Below are 21,155 nucleotides of genomic sequence, written 5' to 3' on the forward strand. Positions count from 1 at the left end.
TGCTAATTATCCTTTATGCCTTAAGGCGTAATGACTAACCAGCTAATGGATCTGCAGGAGGGCGGGGCAGTGAATTACAAGAGGGCTGAGAAAAGCTACAGGAGGAGGCAGGGCAGCAAGCTATAGGAGGAGAGAAGGAGGGTGGCAGAGAGCTACTGGCACAGGGAGTGGTGCGCAAAGAGGGAGGCAAATGGCTTAGTATATCTGAATGGGAACTAAGGATAAACAATCTGATATGCAGAGTACTCTGTACAGAAGAGCCCTCTGCTTTCAACATTACTAAGCTCCTACTCCCATCAATAAGAAAGACGAGGACACTGCCCACCAAAGACTAGTAACTGGTAGTCAATGTTTCCCAGTATTAGCATTTTGGTTATAGCAATCCTTCCTGTATAGAACATGTTTAGTGTCCCTGGTCCCTATCCCCTAAATACCACTTTCACTCCCAGTCATTTTGGCAACCAAAAAATGTCTGCATACAGGCCCAAATGCCCTTTAAGGCTGGTACTGCCCTGTAGAGAATTACTGGTAGCTAGTTACCCCATGAACCACAGGGAACCATATGATGATAGGATGTAGAGATCACCCCCGACCTTTGAAATAGCTTAGCAGCAGTCCTGGAAATGGTAGAAAATTGATTTCAGAAACCAATACTACTAGAAATAGCACTTTACTCCAAGAAGGCTGACAATCACTAAGAAGAAATCATTATAATACTATGAACGTACCTCTATTTTTCCGGTTAACCTCTCAATTTCAGATCGATCGTCCCTGTGATTTTTGGTGTTTCCTCTGAAGTCCCTTATTTGCTTTTTCTGTAGTTTTTCATAACTTCTCTTCAGTCTGCCTAACTGTAGACACAGTTATTTCTAGACTTAAAATTTAAGAATTTGTAAACAGTGGTGGTGGAACAAACTGGTATTGTGAAAGCAAGAATAGCAAGTAGTACTACTGAAAGTAGATTAAGAGCATGTTTGCTTTGCAAATTAAACTACAAAACAACTCAAATCTACATAGAAAACATAAACACTAGAGAATACATTGAGTCAAAGATAGAATAAAGGAAAAATATTTTTCTTAACAAAACTTTGTTATTACAAAAGCCTTGTATTTAACAGCCCCACAACTCATCCCGCCTCCCAGTAAAAGCAGCCAGTCTGTGGCTCTTGAGCCATTCTCCTTTGGGACACTGTATAATAGTAAGCAGGAGAGAAGTATTTTGAAATTAAGTAACTTTTTCCAGTCTGAAGAATAAAATCTTTACTTCTCTTATTTATCCCAATATGCTTCTGAAACTGTTGGATCCTCCAATACTTAAAATCTACCGTGTTTCCCCGAAAATAAGACATCCTCCGAAAATAAGACATAGCGCATGGAAAGATAAGACATCCCCTGAAAATAAGACCTAGTGCAACTTTGGGAGAAAAAATTAATATAAGACACTGTCTTATTTTCGGGGAAACAGGGTAGTAACTGATTTAACTCAAAAATAATATTTAGTATGGTTTTGGTATCAATATGTCACAGTATTAATATACAAAAATAGCTCTATTTCTTTCTCAACTGAGAAACACATTTTAGAATCACTGTTCTAGGTAGTACCAGACAAGTAATTAGGCAAGATTCTTTGCCAGAGAAATCAATTCCCGCCCCTGTTCCTCCCATGAATTATATACTTTCCACTTTACAAAGTAGAAACTAGTCTGTTAACAAAATTCTCAAAGTTAATAAGACAAAATGATACAACTCCTAACAAAATCAAGTCTCACTTCTTCCTGTAGTTTCTTTAATTCTTGCTTATAGTCCATGGCCATCTCATGCTTGACTTTTTCATGTTCTTCTACCTGTTGACGCAACATTCCAACCTACAAGTAGACAGTGGTAGCATTGTTCATTATTAGCATTGAAACAATATCCCTGAAACATAAAAATAGAAAATAACTTTTGTACTTATTTGTAAACACAAATTCTCAATTATATATGGTATTACCCCATTTCTCAGTTAAGTCAAATATCTAATTATTTAATGATCCATAACACTGTCAAAAAAAATTGAAAACAAACAACTGTTCTGTTCTATTTCTAGGTTTAGATGAAAACTTGCTCTCACTGTCTGATTTATTCTCCCTAACCCTTTTCATAAAAATAAAAAGATACAATACATTAAAAAATTAAGATACAAAGTTATAAGAGCCTTGGAAACTAAGAATATTGAACAAGCAAAAAATCTGAGACATCAAGAATAAGTTCTATAAATCAAAATGCAAAATAGTAATGTCAGACAGAAAAGACAGTAGGAGACTTGCACCTGCTTTACCATGTATCTCAGTTCAGAGAAATCAGTTCCACCAACCAGAGCAAGGACATTATCCTAACAGTTCCAGTGGTCTGCAAACTCATTAGTCAACAGGGCCAAATATCAACAGTACAACGATTGAAGTTTCTTTTGAGAGCCAAATTTTTTAAACTTAAACTTTTAACACCACTTCTTCAAAATAGACTCGCCCAGGCTTTGGTGTTTTGTGGAAGAGCCACACTCAAGGGGCCAAAAGGCCGCAGTTTGCTGACCACAATCCTAACCCATTTCAAATGGTTTGATACCAGCCACAGCTAGTTCATGCCTAACCATCACCCCCATCAATATTCCTCAGAGTTTCTCAATCTCTCTTCCAGTTAGAATTTCATCTAAGTGAGGAGGGAGAGGAAGAATGAGGATCAGGAGTAATCTCAAATATGATATAGAACGGTAATTTTTTAAAAAAATTCTAAAAGTTCTCATCACAAAAAAAATTATTATTATGTATGATGACGAGATTAAGCAGACATATTGCAGTGATCATTTTGTAATTTATACAAATATTGAATCATTACATTGTACACCTAAAACTAATATAATGTTATAGCTCAATTATACTTCAGTGTATTTAAAAAAAAAACAGAAAAAAAATTCTTATAAGAACAAAAAGTTAATGCAATTCCAATGAAAAATTCTAGGATTTTTTTTTTAACTTGAAAAGGGAACTCTAAAATTCAAACTGGAAGAATGATTAAATGTAGTTAATAAAATAGAAAAGAGAAAACTACTCTTTAATAATGATCTAAGAAGTGAATATTTATTGGGTTGCTGGAATAGGATAAAACTTTCTGAGCTTAAAACTGAGTCATTAAAAAGAATAGACTTGACTATATAAAAATGTAAAAAATTCTATATTTTTTAAACCCCATTGAAGTTAAAAAGCAAATAAACTGAGAAAACCATTTATAAAAATATTTCAAAGGATTTTTAATTTTTAGGTATTTTCTAACTTGTTTCCACTAGGTTCGGAGACTATACTCTGTATGTTGAGATTTACTTTCTGGCCCAGAAAATGATCAATTTTGGAAAGAGTTCTGTTTGTATTATAAAAGAGCATGTACTCCACAGTCCTCTTGTGCAATGTTCTGTATGTATAACTTAGGTCAAGTCTATATCCTCACTGATGTTTGTCTCTTGTTCCATCAGTTACTAAGAAAATCAGGTTAAAATCCCCAGCTACAACTGTCACTTATTCTACTTCTCCTTATAGTTCTGTGTTCTTCTTGCATACAGATAAAGGAGAGTGAAAGAACTTTCTTTTCAGACTGTTTTATTAGATACTTACAAATTTAGTGGGGTTCGGTTGTCTTAGTTTGAGTTCCCCCCAAAACATAGCCTGAGACTTAGACTTCGGGGCAAGTAAATGGAAGTGATCCCAGGTAGCACAGGGAGGAAATGGAAAGGGAGACCCAGGGAAGGAATAAAAAGGTGTTAATGAGTCGATTGCTGCAGTTAAGCAGCTGCACCTAAATCACACTGGGAACTAACAGGGAACCAGACAGAACATGTTTCAGAACTGTCCCTCTATCTAAACTTTAGATTCTAAAGGATGATAAGCTGGAGAATTTATGCCCCGATTCCAGTTCCTCCACTGTTTAAAAGCTGCCCTGTGAGTGTTAACATCCCCACACTCCTAAGGTTCACCTGAGCAGCTTTCCAAGGCTCCACAGAAAGAAGCGTAGTGTGGTGAGATGTTGGCAGTGCACAGGAGCTGCATAAATAGCCAAGATGAAATCAGAAGGCAAAGAAGATGTGGTACTGGCCACAGAGATTGTCTGCTACAGTTATATGTACTAAAATTTTGTATTTTATAATTATGAAGGATTTCTCTTCACCTGAGTAATGTTCATTGCTTCTGCTTCAAGTACTTTTTCTAATAGGAATATACCTATATGATATTTCTATTCAAAGTGTTTACATGAAATATATTTTTATTTTACCTTTTACTTTCAACTTTTATGTACCTTTATAAGCCCCAAATAAAAAAGTTTAATTATTTTTATTAGGTTGGACAATTTTTATCTTCTTATTGGGCCATTTAGTGGATTTACATTGAATGGACCTATTCAGATTTAAATCTGTATCTTGAGTGTTATTTGTACTTAATAAACTCTGTTTCCTTTTTCTCTCCTATCTTGCCTTTTTTGGAAATAACTTCTTATCATTTCATTTTTCTCCTATAGCTTGGAAGATATAGTATACTATTAACATGTTAATATGTATTTTTAATGGTTCTCTCAAGATTAAAACATGTGTCTCTGATAGAACAAATCTAATATTAATTAGTAGATTTGCCAATTCCCAGGCAACCCAAGTACTATAGAAATACTTTAATTCCATTTATCCCAAACATGACTTAAATGCCATCATAATCCTACACATGTTAAACTGAAAAGGTTATTGTTGTTATATCAGTCAATATTCTCTTAGCTTTACCCACATATTTATTATTTCCTTCCCTTTCTTCCTTAATCTCTTAAGCTTCCATCTGGGGTCACTTTCCCTCTGCCTGAAGAGCATTCTTTAGTATTTCCTTGGTACAGGTCTGCCAGTGACAAATTCTCTTACTTTTTGTGGATCTAAAAATATCTCCCTTTCATTTTTATTCTGGGTATAGATTTCTAGTTTGGCAGAGAAAACAAGTCATTTCTTTGTAGATAACCTTCTGCTGTCTTCTGGTTTCACTGTTCTATCTGACAAGTCAACTGTTAAGAACTATTTGTAAATAATGTCTTTTTATCTTGGTAGATAACTATTGGTTTTATTTTCTCTTGATTGTTTTTCAGATTTCTACTTTGTCTTTAGTTTTCAATCTAGGTAAATATTTATTTATTTTGCTTGAGATGATTGGATTTTTTAAATACATGGTTTTCCTCACTTTTGGCAAAACCTCAGCCAATTTATCGTCAAATATTGCTTCTGCCCATTCCCGCTCTTTTTGCTCCTTCAGAGATTCCAAAAGCAGTCATTCTAGACCTTTTCACTGTATCCTCTTTCTTTTACTTTCTCTTCTATATTTGCTATCATTTTGTCTACTTAATTCTAAACATTTTCTCTTGTGCTTCTTCCAGTTTACTAATTACCTCAATCTTTAAGACCTTGGTTTAAATTATTCTATTTCTCAATATTCATTTTGGTTGTTTTTTTGGTTCCCACTTTTTCAATTGCTCGATCTAATCTCCTGTCTCTCTGAACTATAACTTCAGTAACTATAACTACTGTAAAGTCTAAGCATGGCAGTGCCCATATCTAGCTTTGTGTTGGATCTGTTTCTCTATTTTATTGCCCCTCCTTTTTAAAATTGTTGTTGTCCTGTCTCCTTATATGCCTGAGGTTACTATGGTTAACAAGCATTACATTTGCAACTTATTTGAAGAAATACAATAATTCAAGACCCAGAATGGTAATTTTCCTTTCCTTTGGAGAAAATGTAAGTTTTTTTTTTCCAGGTTCCTAGAAGCCCTAGCGCTCTGTGCTGCCTGGGGACAGTAGCACTCTAGGATCATCTTAAACTAATTCAGTGATTTTTTTTTTTAACCCTCACCAGAGGACACACTTAAAAAGAAGAAGGGAGAGATGGAGAGGGAAAGATAAACATCAATCGGTTGCCTTCCATACGTGCTCCAACCAGGGACCAAATCCAAAACCCAGGTATATGTCCTGACCCGGATTTGAACCACCAACTTCTAGGTATGGGAAGATGCTGGGACAGAGAGTTAAATGTCTGCACATAGGTAGCAGTTTGAAGAGGGCTTGTTCCACATCCGGCCCATCCTTACTTCTTTGAGGTTCCCAACTGAAAATGAGGAAGGATTCAGAGCCACCTTAGACATCAAATCCTTTATTTTCCTAACCCCTTGAAATTATTTAAAAAACCGATTCAGTCTCTATCCTCTCAACTGCCTTCTCTAGTTTCAGTTAATAATTGCCCCAAACCCTGGAACTCACCTCTGTGAGTTGAGAGGATAGCTCAGCCTAGACCTGGCCTGTACTATCTTATGAGCACTCTACTTCAAGCATTTTTTTTTTAACCTAACGTATTTGTCCTCAGAAGGTGAACTGGTCCAAATTGCCTAGTCTGCCATTATCAAATGTTCAAGTCTGAAAGATTCACATTTAACTAAAAACATCCTGAGTGAAATTTACTTCTCAAGCAGAATTCTACAGCCAATCAAACTCAATCAGATGTGAAAAGAGAATAAAGACATCTTCAGATATATAAAAGTATGTTCTACCAAAATGAAGAAATAAATGTATAAAAGCTCCAGAATAATAGTGAAGAGAGTTTCTAAGATGAAGCTATACTGCTAGTCTACAGAGTCACTTATTCATATTTGAGAATGGCAAGCTCAAAAAAAAAAAAAAAAAGAAAGAAATACTTTACCTGATATGCTTGAAAACACTAAGACTTACATTTGTATCAGAGAATTTGGGAAGAATCAAGATAGGTACATTTTTTAAAAGCAAATGAAAATGAGGCAATTATTAATTCCCAGGAAAACAAAAAATATACAAGAAGTAGTTTAATTATCATTATACTATCTGACTCAGCTGTGAATAGTATTTACCATCTTCATGACGTAAATACTGAATACTGAGCTAAACCAAAAATTAAGACATACAATCCTGGCAGGATGAGGAAGTGGAAATTGCATGGAAGAGAGCAAAACCCTTCATTTTCATAGTTGAAAGTCATTAGATAAATGGCTAAACCTGAAAACTAGGATATGTGAGTATAAACGGTTACTTAGAAACATGAGGAGAATACAAAAGAAAGAATTAAAGGTATTGAAATGATTGCTTCAGAGAAGCAGAAATTCTAGGTTTAGGGGGTTGGGCAGATAATTTCTGTTTTCCTCTATAAGCCTTATAGAATCTTTTTCTTCTTCCTTTTTTTTTTTTTTTTTTGTATTTATTATATACTAGAGGCCCAATGCACAAAGATTCGTGCAAGAATGGGCCTTCCTTTCCCTGGTTGCTGGCACCACCTTCGCTGTGGCCGGAGTCGCCTTTTTGCTCCAGCCCAGAGCCGCCTTTCCGCCTCCCCACGCTGCCCAGAGGCCCGGAATGGCTGGGGTGGTGTGGAATGCAAGTGTCCTGACCCCGGCCACTCGGCACCTGCACATGCAAATTAACCTGCCATCTTTGTTGGGTTAATTTGCATATTCACTCCTGAGTGGCTGGTAGGCATTATGAAAGTATGGTCAACTAGCATGTTACTCTTTTTATTAGTGTAGATGGCAAATATAAATATTAAATGGAAAAATATTGTTTATTTTATTTATGTACCAGGGTCTGGCTCACAGTTGGCACTCAAAATATTTAAATTTCTTAAAAGGTGAAGAAAAAAAAAAGGTTAAATGTTGAGTGAGTGGTGGCATTGGTAGAGAAATGGGAGCCAAGGTTTGAAATGGTCATCATGAGTAACAAAAAAGCTGAAATAACTGATTCTAAATACAATTTATAGTTTTCAAAGTGCCTTCTTAAACAGTAACTCTTCACAACAACACTGGGACTTAGGGTTTTCATCCTAATTTTACACATGAAGAAACAGGCTCAGAGAAGTTAGATTATTTGTTCAAGGCCAATCAGCTGAAAAGAGGCAGAGCCAGAACTCCAAATTCCTTACTTATTTCATTAAGTCTACCTGCTCTGTGGGGCGTGAGAAAGTAACAGCCACAGAAATGTCTGTGAAAACCAACCCAGTCCCAAGAGTATAATCAGAAATCATAAAGCAGTCACTTACAAAATGGGCTATTTATACTAGTACTCCTCCACATATGACCTGCAGGCGGGCTGGCGCTAGTCACAACAGCAATCCAGCAGGTACTAGGAGCTTTAGGCAGAATGTAAATCAACTGTGTCACAAAACACACGGTTTAGTGCAACTGACATTTTTCTATAGAAAACCTTCTATGAAGTGAAGGATGCAATGCACTTGACATTCTGCTGCAAGCTTTTGCTCTCATCATGTGCCCATCACCTGAGCAGCTGGTTTATACCACAGGACTAACTGCTTCTAAGTTGGCAAACAAATATAAATGAAAAGAACTTGCAGCCCTATTTTCTAGTTCCTATGTCATTTATTCTTCAAAGTAGAATATGAACATGGTATTACCAACACAATTTATTTTTAATTCTCACCTGAGGATGTTTATTGATTTTTTTGAGAGAGAAAGAGAGAGAGAGCAAGAGGGAGAAATATCAATATGAGAGAAACATCTATCTGCTGCCTAATGCATGGATCAAATCTGCAACCTAGGTATGTGTCCTGACCAGGAATCCAATTTGAAGCCTTCTGGGTATGTGACGACACTCTAACCAATTGAGCCACTGGCCAGGGCTCAACACAATTTCACAGACAAACTCTATGGAACAGATTCCCATTACCAGTGTTTGGTAAAAGTACTTTAGTTCTAGAAAGTTAATCTACTTTCAGCAGCCCATTCAGTGAAGCAGCAAATTGACCAGACAGCTACAATTCTAAATTTCTTTTATGTGCCAGGACAAACCTGTAATCTTCAAATTGTTAACATGGAACCTATAATTTCTCTTTACGGTATGAAAAAAATAGCAATAATGCCCTGGACATCCAAACTAAGCTACAGAATTAAGTTCAAACAGCCTCAAAGTGACTAAATATTCTCAAAATCACACACACAGGAATTTCTTTCATGGATTTATACCAAACTAAATGGCTTGGAGATATACACACACACACACACACACACATATTGATTTTCTTAACTAGGATATCACTATTACTTTAACTTTTGTTTTGCTCTATGAGAACAAAGAATTAGTAGTTAAAGCAACTTACCAGATAAGTAGCACTGACCTTACCTAAATTACAATAAAACAAACAAATATAATTCCATGTACTTTTTCACCACCTATATCTTTGCACGAGATGTAATTTTAAAATACTCTCAAGTTCTATCTAAATTTTAAAGTAACCCCAATCTAGCAAGAGGCTAAATTTGACATGGCCAATTTATACCCAAAGTGCAAATGGCCAAACAATGAGTCACTTGACAAGTATAACATACTTTCATCAAGCCTAGCTCTCTCCTTGCTAAGTGGAATATTCTAAAATACTCTTGGTAAGTGGCATCAATAGAATCACAATTGCAGTGTACCGCTCACAGAAGTGCACCTGAAGAAACCTGAATAAACTTAACAACAGCACTAATGAGCGGTGATCCCACAGACAGTAAAGTCCATGGGGGGGGGGGGGGGGGGGGGGGGGGTTGGGACCAGTGTTTCCCTACAACTCTTTCGATCCTTCTGAGATTGCTATCCATTACAGAAATTCAGAGGCAATTCTTGCACTTATATAAATGCTTTCTGCTTCCCTTCCAATATTCAGTGTACTTTTACTGTACTAGCTAACAGCAAATGTTAAACTTTCCCCCCAAATCGCCAGAAACTGTGGGTAGTGAGATTTCAAATAATTTTTTATTTTCCTTTATTCTTTCTTTTCCCCTAATTTTGAAGAGGGGTAAATATAAAAAAAAAAAAAAAATAAAAAAAAGGATTTTCTGAATTTTGTTTTAGATCTAACCAAAATAGACAAATTATTGAATTGTGGGCTTACTTTTTCATACGAGGCATACAGTGAGACCAAAAACAATGTTCACTAAATTCAGTCAATGTTAATACAGATATTTAGGATGGAGCTTATACAAAGATCATGTGACATAATCCACATTTTCATAAAGAAGTTAAATATGGACAGAGGAAAGAAAATGGCTGCTGAGGGGAAGGCAGACTGCAAGATAGTGTGTGAGTGAGAAAACAAAAGGAGTGTGTGATCCTATGGGAGTGTTTGTTGGTGAGTTGAAGGACAGTTATACTTCAGGAGACTGTGGGGGACTGCTGGACAGGGCTCCCCTGACCAGGCAGCCCCCACTGCTACTGGGTTCCCTCCCAGAGTGAATAGCTCGGACATAGAGACCGTGCCATCTTGAAGGGGAAAGTGAATGTTATTGGAAGCCTGAAAGTCTAGGGGATCTACGTCGACGGCACCCACCAAACAGCTACGAACCCGAGAATATTGGTCCTCAAGTGGCACAAGCACTCAGATTCAGAGGAGCTCTACCCGCCCTCACAGAAAGAGCAGATTTCGCCCAGGATAAGGAGAGAGAGAACTATCGGGTCTAGTAATAATTAATGTCGTTTTTCAACATTCGTTTAAAATCTTGCTTGGCGTTGACTTGTATTGACATAACCTTCAAACACGTGGTATCTACAGAACGTGTGAAGTGCAATTAACAAGTTTTGCTTGAAAAAGTTTGTGTTTGGTTTGGTTTTTGTTGCAAAACTAGGGCTAAGAAGATGGCGGATGAAGAGCATATTCGGCACTGCATGCTTTACGAGTTCCAATTAGGAAGAAAAGCAAGTGAGGCTGCAAAAAACATCTGTAGTGCTCTTGGTCAAGATGCAGTTAGCGCCAGAAAATGCCAGCGTTGGTTTGAGAAATTTCGCGAGGGAAATTTTTGGTTAGATGACAAGAGTGGTCGAGGCCGTGTGTCCAATTCTGATCAAGAAGCTCTTCAAGCTCTTTTGGTGCAAAATCCTCAAATTACCCAACAAGAGCTCGCGACAACTTTAAATTGTTCACAAAAAACAATTTCCAATCAATTGCGTGCACTTGGCAAAGTCCAAAAGTTTGGAAAATGGGTTCCTCATGAGTTGACCGACAACAACCATAATCAAAGAGTCACAATTTGCAGTTCGCTCCTCTCTCATCAAAACCGTTTGCCGTTTTTAGAGCAAATTGTTACCTGAGATGAAGAATGGGTGCTGTATGTTAATTTGAAAAGGCGGCCTCAATGGTTGGACAAAAATGAGGCTCGCAGCCCATGCCAAAACCTGACTTGCATGCGAAAAAAGTGATGTTGTGTGTTTGGTGGAATTTTAAAGGAATTCTTCTTTATGAACTTTTACCATCTAACCAAACCATTACAAGTGCAGTGTATAGTGCCCAATTGGAAAGGTTAGCCCAAGCTTTAAGAGAAAAAGAACCCGCGCTGATTAATCGGAAGGGCGTAATTCTTCACCACGATAACGCACAACCGCATACTGCAAGAATCACTGCTGAAAAACTGCGCCAGTTGGAATGGGAAGTTCTCCTTCAACCTGCAAATTCTCCTGATATTGCCCCTTCCGATTACCATTTGTTTCGTTCTTTGCAAAACTTTCTTCTTGGAAAAAAATTTAATAATGAAGAATGCCTCAAAAATGCATTGACCGAGTTTTTTGCATCAAAATCACAAGAATTTTACAACAGAGGGATTAAAATGCTTCCTGAGCATTGGGCACAAGTAGTAGAAAACAACGGCAACTATATTGTTGATTAAATTTTGTTGTATTGTTTAACTAAATTCGATTTAAAAAAGTATTAGAAAACAACATTAATTATTACTAGACCTAATACATAACCAGGCACCCGGAGAAGAGAGATCATGGAAAAACAAAGAAACAGCCTGCATATGAAAGAAAAGCAGACATCACCAAAAAAGGAAGTAAACAAAATGGAGGCAAGCAACCTGTTAGAGAAAGAATTCAGAGAAATGGTCATAAGGTGGATGAAAAGAATGGAAGATGAATTTGACAATATGAGTAAGAACCAAGAGGAAATGAAGAAGAACCAAGAAGAAATGAAAAATTACACCACTGCTGTAAAGAACTCAATAGAAAGCATCAAGAGTAGATTAGAAGAAGCAGAGGACCACATCAATGAGCTAGAAGATAAGATGGGGGGAAAAATACCCAAGTAGAGCAGCTTCTAGAAAAAAATTAAAAAGCCGGAGGAGAGCCTAAGGGAACTTTGGGATAACATAAAACAAAAGCAACATCTGCATAATAAGGGTGCCAGAAGGAGAGGAAACTGAGCAATGAATAGAAAACTTGTTTGAAGAAGTAATGACAGAAAACTTCCCTGACATAGGGGAGAAAAAAACACACACAAATCCAAGAAGCTCACAGAGTTCCAAGCAAAATGAACCCCAAAAGACCGACACCAAAGCACAGTATAATTAAATTGGCAAACACCAATGACAAAGTAAGAATATTAAAAACAGCCAGAGAAAAACAGAAAGTTACATACAAAGGATCCCCCATCAGGCTAGAGACTGATTTTTCAACAGAAACATATCAAGCCAGAAGGGAATGGAATGAAATATACAAAGTCATGCAAAGGAAGGGTCTAAATCCAAGAATACTGTGCCAGCAAGGCTATCAATCAAAATTGAAGGTGAAATCAGGAGCTTCACATACAAAAAATGACTAAGGGAGTTTATTACCACCAAGACAGTAATGCAAGAAAAGCTAAAGGGTCTGCTGTAAAAAAAAAAAAAAAAAAAAAAAATAGGAAGCGAAGAAGAAACAAATGGGTAAAGAATAAAAATGGTGACAAACAAGTACCTATCAATAATAACTTTAAATGTAAATGGATTAAATGCCCTAATCAAAAGGCATAGGGTAACGGATTGGATAAGAAAACATAACCCATATATCTGCTATCTATAAGAAACCCACCTCAGAAAAAAAGATGCACACATACTGAGGGTGAAGGGATAGAAAAAGGTTTTTCAGGTGAATCGAAATGAAAAAAAAAGCTGGGGTAGCAATACTTTTATCTGACAAATTATATCTCAAAATGAAAGACATAAAAAGAGATAAGGAAGGCCACTTCATAATACTAAAGGGAGCAATCCAACAAGAAGAAATAACTCTGGTAAACATATACACACCAAATACAGGAGCACTCAAATACATTAAAGAAAAAAATAAAACAAAAAACTCCTGGAAGATATCAAGAAACAGATTGATAGCAATAGAATCATAGTAGGGGACTTTAATACCCCACTATCACCATTGGATAAATCCTCAAAACAAAAAAATCAGCAAAGAAACATCAACCCTAAAAGGCTCACTAGACCAGATGGAATTGACATCTTCAGAACATTTCATCCCAAAGTCACAGAATATACATTCTTCTCAAGTGCACATGGGTCATTTTCAAAGAGAGACCATATATTTGGGTCACAGGCAAAGTCTCTTCAAATTCAAGAAGATAGAAATCATATCAAGCATCTTCTCAGATCACAGTGGCATAAAACTGGAAATCAACTACAATAAGAACAATCCAAAAAAATAAAACATATTGAGACTAAATAGCATGCTATTAAACAATGACTGGGTTGCCAGAGAGATCAAAGAAGAAATAAAAAACATCATAGCAATAAACGACAATGAAAATACAACAATCCAAAATCTATGGGACACTGAAAGCAGTCTTGAGAGAGAAGTTCATAGCTCTACAAGCCTACTGCAAAATACAAAAACAATGGTAATAAATTACCTAATCCTACAACTTAAAGAGTTAGAAAGAGAGCATAAGAAAAGCCCCTTGTAAGCAGAAGGAAGGAAATAATAAAGATCAGAGTGAAGATAAAACGACATAGAGACCAAAAAAAACAAACAAAAAAAATTTAAAAAAAAAAAAGATCAACAAAATCAAGAGCTGGTTCTTTGAAAGGATAAACAAGATTGATGAACCTCTAGCCAGGCTCACTAAGAAGCAAAGAGAGAGGACCCAAATAGACAAAATCAGAAATGAAAGAGGAGAAATAACAACAGATCCCACCAAAATACAAAGGAATGATTAAAAAAAAAAAAATACTATGATCAACTTTATTGCAACGAACTGGACAACCTGGAGGAAATGGACATATTCCTAGAAAAACATAACCTTCCAAAACTCAATCAGGAAGAATCTAAACACCTCAATAAGCCAATTAACTATGGAAGAAATTGAAACAGTCATCAAAAAGCTTCCAGAAAACAAAAGCTCGGGCCAAACAGCTTCACAGGAGAGTTTTACCAAACATTCAAGGAAGAACTAAAACCTATCCTCCTTAGACTATTCCAGAAAATTCAAGAGGAAGTAACACTTCTAAGCTCCTTCTATGAAGCCAGCATCACCCTAATACCAAAACCAGATAAAGACAAACACAATGAAAGAGAATTACAGACCAATACCCCTCATGAACATAGATGCCAAAATCCTCAACAAAATTCTAGCAAATCAGATCCAGCAGTACATCAGAAAGAACATTCATCATGACCAAGTAGGATTTATCCCAGAGATGCAAGGATGGTACAATATCCACAAATCAATAAATGTGATATATCACATAAACAAATTGAGAGATAAAAATCACATAGTCATGCCGGGACCGGTTTAGCTCAATGGATAGAGCGTCGGCTTGGGGACTGAAGGGACCCGGGTTCAATTCCAGTCAAGGGCATGTACCTTGGTTGCGGGCATATCCCCAGTAGGGGGGGTGCAAGAGGCAACTGATCAATGACTCTCTCTCATCGATGTTTCTAACTCTCTATCTCTATCCCTTCCTCTCTGTACAAAATCAATAAAATATATATATTTTTTTAAATCACATAGTCATATCAATTGATGGAGAAAAAGCATTTGACAAAATCCAACATCCTTTCTTGATAAAAAAAAAAAATAAATAAATAAATAAATAAATAAATAAATAAATAAATCTCAGCAAGGTGGGAATAGAAGGATCATACCTCAATATAATAAAAGCCATCTATGATAAACCCACAACCAACATCATACTCATTGGGCAAAAACTAAAACCATTTCTCCTAAGAACAGGAACAAGACAGGGTTGCCCAATCTCACCACTCCTGTTCAACACAGTACTGGAAGCATTAGCCATTGCAATTAGACAAGAAGAAGAAATAAAATTGGAAAAGAAGAAGTAAAACTGTCCTTATTTGCAGATGACGTCATATTGTACATAAAAAACACCGAAAGACTCCATAAAAAAACTATTAGACTTAATAAATGAATTCAGCAATGTAGCAGGAAACAAAATTAACACCAAGAAATCTATGGCATTTCTATATACCAATAGTGAACTTACAGAAACAGAGACTAAAAAAAGCAATCCCATTTACAAACACACCAAAAACATTAAGATATCTAGGAATAAACTTAATTAAGGAGGTAAAAGACCTATTCACAGAAAACTACAGGACACTGAAAAAGAGATAGAGGAAGACGTAAGCAGGTGGAAGAAAATATCATGTTCATGGATTGGTAAAATCAACATGATTAAAATGTCCATACTATCCAAAGCAAACTATAGATTCAATATACTCCCCATTAAAATACCAATGACATATTTCGCAGACTCTCTAAAAATTCATCTGGAATAAAAAAAGACTCTGAATAGCCACAGCAATCCTGAGAAAGAAGAACAAAGTAGGAGGGATCTCAATACCAGATTTCAAGCTATATTACAAAGCCACTGTTCTCAAAATAGCATGGTACTGGCACAAGAACAGATATAGACCAATGGAATAGAATAGAGAATCCAGATATCGACCCAAACCACTATGCTCAATTAATATTTGACAAAGGAGGCATGAACATACAATGGAGTCAAGACAGTCTCTTCAATAAATGGTGTTGGGAAAATTGGAAAGATACATTTTAGGTCTTTTACCTCCTTAATTAAGTTTCAAAAAAATTGAAACTAGACCATCAACTTATACAAAAAATAAACTCAAAATGGATAAAGAACTTAAACATAAGATGGGAAACCATAAAAATACTAGAGGAATCCACAGGCAGAGAAATCTCAGACATATGTCGAAGCAATTTCTTCACCAATACCGCTCCTAAGGCAATGGAAGCTAAAGAGAAAATAAACAAATAGAACTACATCAAAATAAAAAGCTTTTGCACAGCAAAAGAAACCATCAACAAAACAATAAGAAAGTCCACTGTATGAGACAACATATTTGTAAATGTTATCACTAATAAAGGTTTAATCTCCAACATCTACAGGGAATTTATTCAACTTAATAAAAGGAAGATAAATGAACCAATAAAAAAAAAATGGGCAACAGACCTAAATAGAATCTTTTCTAAAAACAGAAAAAAGGCCAAGAGACATATGAAAACATGCTCAAAGTCACTAATTATCTGAGAGGTGCAAGTCAAAATGACAATGCGGTAACATCTCACACCTGTCAGAATGGTTATCATCAATAAATCAATGAACGACAAGTGCTGGTGAGGATGCGGAGAAAAAGGAACCCTCATGCACTACTAGTGGGAATGCAGACGGGTGTAGCCACTGTGGAGAACGGTATGGAGTTTCCTCAAAAAACTAAAAATGGAACTCCCATTTGACCCAGTAATCCCACTTCTAGGAATGTATCCCAAGAAACTAGAAATACCAATCAGAAAGGATATATGCACCCCTATGTTCATAGCAGCACAATTCACCATGGCTAAGATTTGGAAACAGCCTAAATGCCCATCAGCAGATGAGTGGATTAAAAACTGTGGTACATCTACATAATGGAATACTATGCTGCTATAAAAAAGAAGGAATTCTCACCATTTGCAGCAGCATGGATGGACCTGGAGAGCATTATGTTAGGTGAAATAAGCCAGGCAATGAAAAGAAAAATACCATGTGATCTCACTCATTAATGGAAAATAAACAACATTATAATCTGATGAACAAAAAGATAGATAAAGAGGCAGTAAAGCACTGAACAGATTGTCAAATTACAGTGGGAAGGCTGAGGAGTCTTGGGGAGGGGGGGAAGAGATCAACCAAAGGAATTGTATGCATGCATATAAGCACACCATGGACACAAGACAATGGGGGGGTGGAGATGAAGGCATGCAACAGAGGGTAGGGGAGGCTAGGGGAAAGTCAATGAGGGGGGGGAAAGGAGATAAATGTATTACTATATGTAATACTTTAAACAATAAAAAAAAAGTTATATATGTATTTATTATATGTGACCAAAGTAACATGATCATTGAAATAATTATTAATATTTTGGGGCATTTTCACAATGAATTTTTCTTCTAAAAGAAACCACTAGAATTACAAGACACCATAGAAACTAAAGAAACACAAATGCTTTCTTCAACAAATATTTAAGAAATATTTTTAATGTAAAAGGCCAAAATGTCAATAAGAGAAGTAAATCAACTGCTTTACCTCTTTGTGTTTCATATCCAACTGACTCCTAAGAGACTTAAGTTCCTGCTCACGGATGTCCAAGCACGTTTCTAAAGCATGTGTCTGCCCTTCCCATTCAGACTTTTTATGAGCCACCATTATGTCAATCTGTTTCATGAGCTCCTGTAGTTCTGCTTCACAGGACGTCAAAAATCCCCTATAAATAAGAACAGACCCTTAAAACAGACATGTCAGAGTGGCTTTTCATCTTTCAGATGTAAAAATATAGCAGACATAAATCTACCTGGGCGGAAACAGTGCCAATAAATAAATTATCAGAAGCAAAGAACAGGACTTCTGAGCTTTTCCTTTTAATGTTCATATTAAGGTGATGACTTATCCCACAAAATATTTTATCTTCCTCTAACAGCCAACCTAAAGCCTACGTTTTGGGGTCAAACACAAAATTGATGTTTTGAGCCTGGCTCGTAAATTAGACTTTGACAACCAACAGTTAGCACTTTTGTAATATTTTAGGGAAGCTTTCAGGAAGAATCCCAGCCAGCTTATGTCACAGTCTCAGCTAGTCAAAATAAAAAGCTTTGGAAGCAACTACTGGGAAAATGATAATACAATTTTAAGAGCTGTTTCAAGAAATTCGTTCTTGAGTCAGACTTATTTCAATTATTTTTCCCCACCTTATTATTAGAAACTTGCTGCAACCTATCTGATTATTTTAAAGTTACTGAGGCCCTGCAAAGATGCAGGGGACACCAGATATTTCAAACTTGGAGGCAGAAGTGGACACAGATGTAAGGGATGTAAAAAGGCTTCCAAGAATGGTCAGAGAGAGCCACAACTACTGAGGCTTAAAATATAATAAAATAAAATAAAAAACTTACAAAAACAAAAACAAAAAACATTGCTCTTAGTGTCACAAAACCTCTGTCCTTCTACTTTTGCTTTTTCAGAGTAGAAAATGTAGAGTGCTGAAGGCAAGTGTCCAGCTTCACACTGCTGAGCTGAGGCCAACGTCCCCGAGAAACGCTCTTTATAAACAACACGAGTCAGCTTAGCTTTAGTTCAACGTTTTTGCTTCTGTACCCAAAGCCCAAAACGGTCAGCGGCAGCATTCAAATACACTGTTTAAATTCAGTGAGATGCTTCAAGTCAAAAGCAAACTTACCCATCATGCCCCCGATTTTGTATTCCTTCCAACAAAGCCTCCATCGCCAAATCCCCTTTGTTTTGGCAACTGGAAAAGGAGAAATATCAGTCAGGAGAAAATCCATTGTTTAAATTCTAACATTCCAACTGATAAGAATGTAAATGAACAAATACAAATAACAATGAGAAAAATGCTGTGCTTCTTAGGATGACTGTAGGGGCATATAACTTCCAAAAATATTGGGACAAAACACATTCAGACTAAAACAAAATTACTTAAAGGGATCTAACTGCTGTTGACACTCTCCCTGCATGCCTGACATCAAATGCCTCATGGTTGTATGCCTACTTCCTAACGTAAGGGTGGGCCAGGGGTGAAGGTGGGGTCCTAGAAGCAGAGGGACACTGACATAAACATTAGAAAGTAGGGGTCACACATCAGAGAAAAGGTGTAGCTTGGGGGGGAGGGGTGTTGTTTTTTTGAGATATTATAAACAGGTTCAGTGCCCTGAGCTTGAACTCCCTGGTCCATCAACCTCAAGAGGACAAACCCTGGATGCTTCTTAGAAGACCCTCCCTCCCCAGAAAGCCTCCCTCCTCCACACTTCATCCTTCCTAGTCCTTAACAGGTTCTTTCACAGTAGAATGCATCCTTTTCCTTCCTGTCCATCCCTCAAGGACAGAAAGCCAATGTTATTCATCCCTGCAGCTCCAGAGCTTAGTGTAGCATTTCAACAGACTGAACTTATGACAGCTCCCCTCCCTTTTATCAATCCCCCTATGCAAAGTGTTCATAGCTGGAGAGCTACAGAGGAGGGTCAGGTAGAGAAAGAAGGGAAGGGAGACAGAAGAAACTGTCATAGAAAGAGAAAGATAATATAAAGATAGATGAGGAGGAAAGACAGCCCTTGATTTCACAAGTGCCCATGAGTAGTAATACCTACTGTAAGTTTCTCCCTATTATCACAAATCTTCAAAATATTAGTCATGTCAAATCACTTCTCTCTCCTGAGATAATGCTTTTTCCTTAAACCTTCAAAGACTCAGTCCTGAGTTATCTTTTAGTTAATTTCCAAGTATTGTGGTGTGGAGGTTCTGCCTCTTTGTCCTAATGCCCTGTTTAAAAATTCTATTTCTCTAAGGATTCTTTCATTCAACAAAGAATTCAGAGTTGCATTAACCACTAGATATATAGTGATGAAAGATATGACCCTTTTCAATGAATTAATAGTCCTGTATGGAAAGAAAAAAATGACCAAGAATATTCTCTCCCTAGAATAAAAATGTGGAGACAGAAGCATTCTCCTGAAAGCACAGAGGAAAATGAGAAAACTGGAAAATACAGCCACTTGTGTTATTTGCATCTACTTGTAAAGTTCTGTCGGGAGTGTTAAACTATTCATACATAAATACAGCAGAGAGGATTTTTTTTCTAGTTGGTTTGTCCTTCATCAGACAAATTAAAAACTTAGAGAGAAAGGTTTTCATGGTCTACTCTACTTTCTTTTAAAACATGATATGGTCAATCACCACACAGCCCAGATTCTGTTTTGGTCCACTCTAGGGAACTGAGAGGCAGGGCAAGGCTCACCCAGCTCCATGCAGATGGAGACCGGGGATGCAATCCTGCTCTGCAACTAACTAGCTGTGTCCTTGGACTTCAGTTTTTGCATCTCTAAAAGGAGGACTATGAACTATAATCGCCAAGGTTTCCTCCAGCTTTTCCATGGAATTCTAGTAGCCAATTAAATGTTCAGGGTAACTAGCTTGCTCCCGATAACTATAATGGGTATTTATTAAATGTGTAGGAAAGTGCTATTATTCAAGATTATCATTAGTAAAATTATATTTTGTTAGATCATGTTATTTTTAAACATTAATATATTTACTGTAGTAATATATATTAATAATACATATTTAGTTATCTATAATACATTGATATATTTTCTGAGTGACATGACTTAATTAGCAACATTTATAACAGAAGCAAAAAGTCAACGAGTACTTAACTGTTTTGCCTTGTATATATTATCTAATTCTTCACAACACTCATAAAATACAGATACTATTACTCTGATGAAACTGAGACTCGGAGGACTAAATACTTGATATGTTAAACTACAAAGTATAGTCCTAGGATTCAAATATAGGGAGTGTGGCTGTTGAGTCTCAGCCAATGTACAATATAATATATTTCACAGTATTCCAGATCCTAAAATACCTTCATATCTTCTTTTGGTTCAGTAGAATCTTCTTGGCAATAAACAAAATCAAACCAAATCAAAAAGTCTGAATACAGAAAAAAATATAAACTAAGTGTGACATCACTGTCATAGCCACCAGGTGGCAGTAGCACAATAGTGAAAATAGTCCATATGAGGAGGAAAATTGCTATTTCAGAATTCAAAATAATGGTCTAAGATAAAGAGATCCTTCTTTTTAAAGGTGGGGATAGGTTATGAGGGAGAGCAGCAGAAGTCTTTGTGTAAAATCATCTTACTAACGTATAATGTGTTTCTTTAACAATACCCTCACCAATCTGTTGAGTAGCTGTCAATACCATTTATTCTCATTCCTTAGGATCAGGTAAACAGCAAGGATTT

The 21,155-nt window shown here is 36.5% G+C and overlaps 1 protein-coding gene across 15 annotated transcripts in view; it reads right to left on the bottom strand.

Moving 5' to 3' along the window:
* The window catches only part of CEP63 (centrosomal protein 63), a 51,979-nt gene that overhangs the window by 24,431 nt on the left and 6,393 nt on the right, over positions 1-21,155 (bottom strand). For 12 of the 15 annotated variants that reach the window (XM_036431385.2, XM_036431381.2, XM_036431386.1 and 9 more), the window contains 4 exons: positions 18,572-18,640; positions 17,425-17,602; positions 1,770-1,865; positions 729-851 (listed from right to left, as the gene is read on the bottom strand). In XM_036431385.2, the coding sequence (XP_036287278.1) occupies positions 729-851; positions 1,770-1,865; positions 17,425-17,602; positions 18,572-18,615 (441 nt within the window). In that variant the 5' untranslated portion in view covers positions 18,616-18,640. Of the gene's footprint in view, positions 1-728; positions 852-1,769; positions 1,866-17,424; positions 17,604-17,689; positions 17,828-18,571; positions 18,641-21,155 lie in introns of those variants that run through there. The other 3 variants (XM_036431390.1, XM_036431383.2, XM_036431396.1) reach the window with 3 other exon arrangements.

Source organism: Pipistrellus kuhlii, unplaced genomic scaffold, assembly GCF_014108245.1.
Source record: "Pipistrellus kuhlii isolate mPipKuh1 unplaced genomic scaffold, mPipKuh1.p scaffold_m20_p_11, whole genome shotgun sequence".
Lineage (NCBI taxonomy): Eukaryota > Metazoa > Chordata > Mammalia > Chiroptera > Vespertilionidae > Pipistrellus > Pipistrellus kuhlii.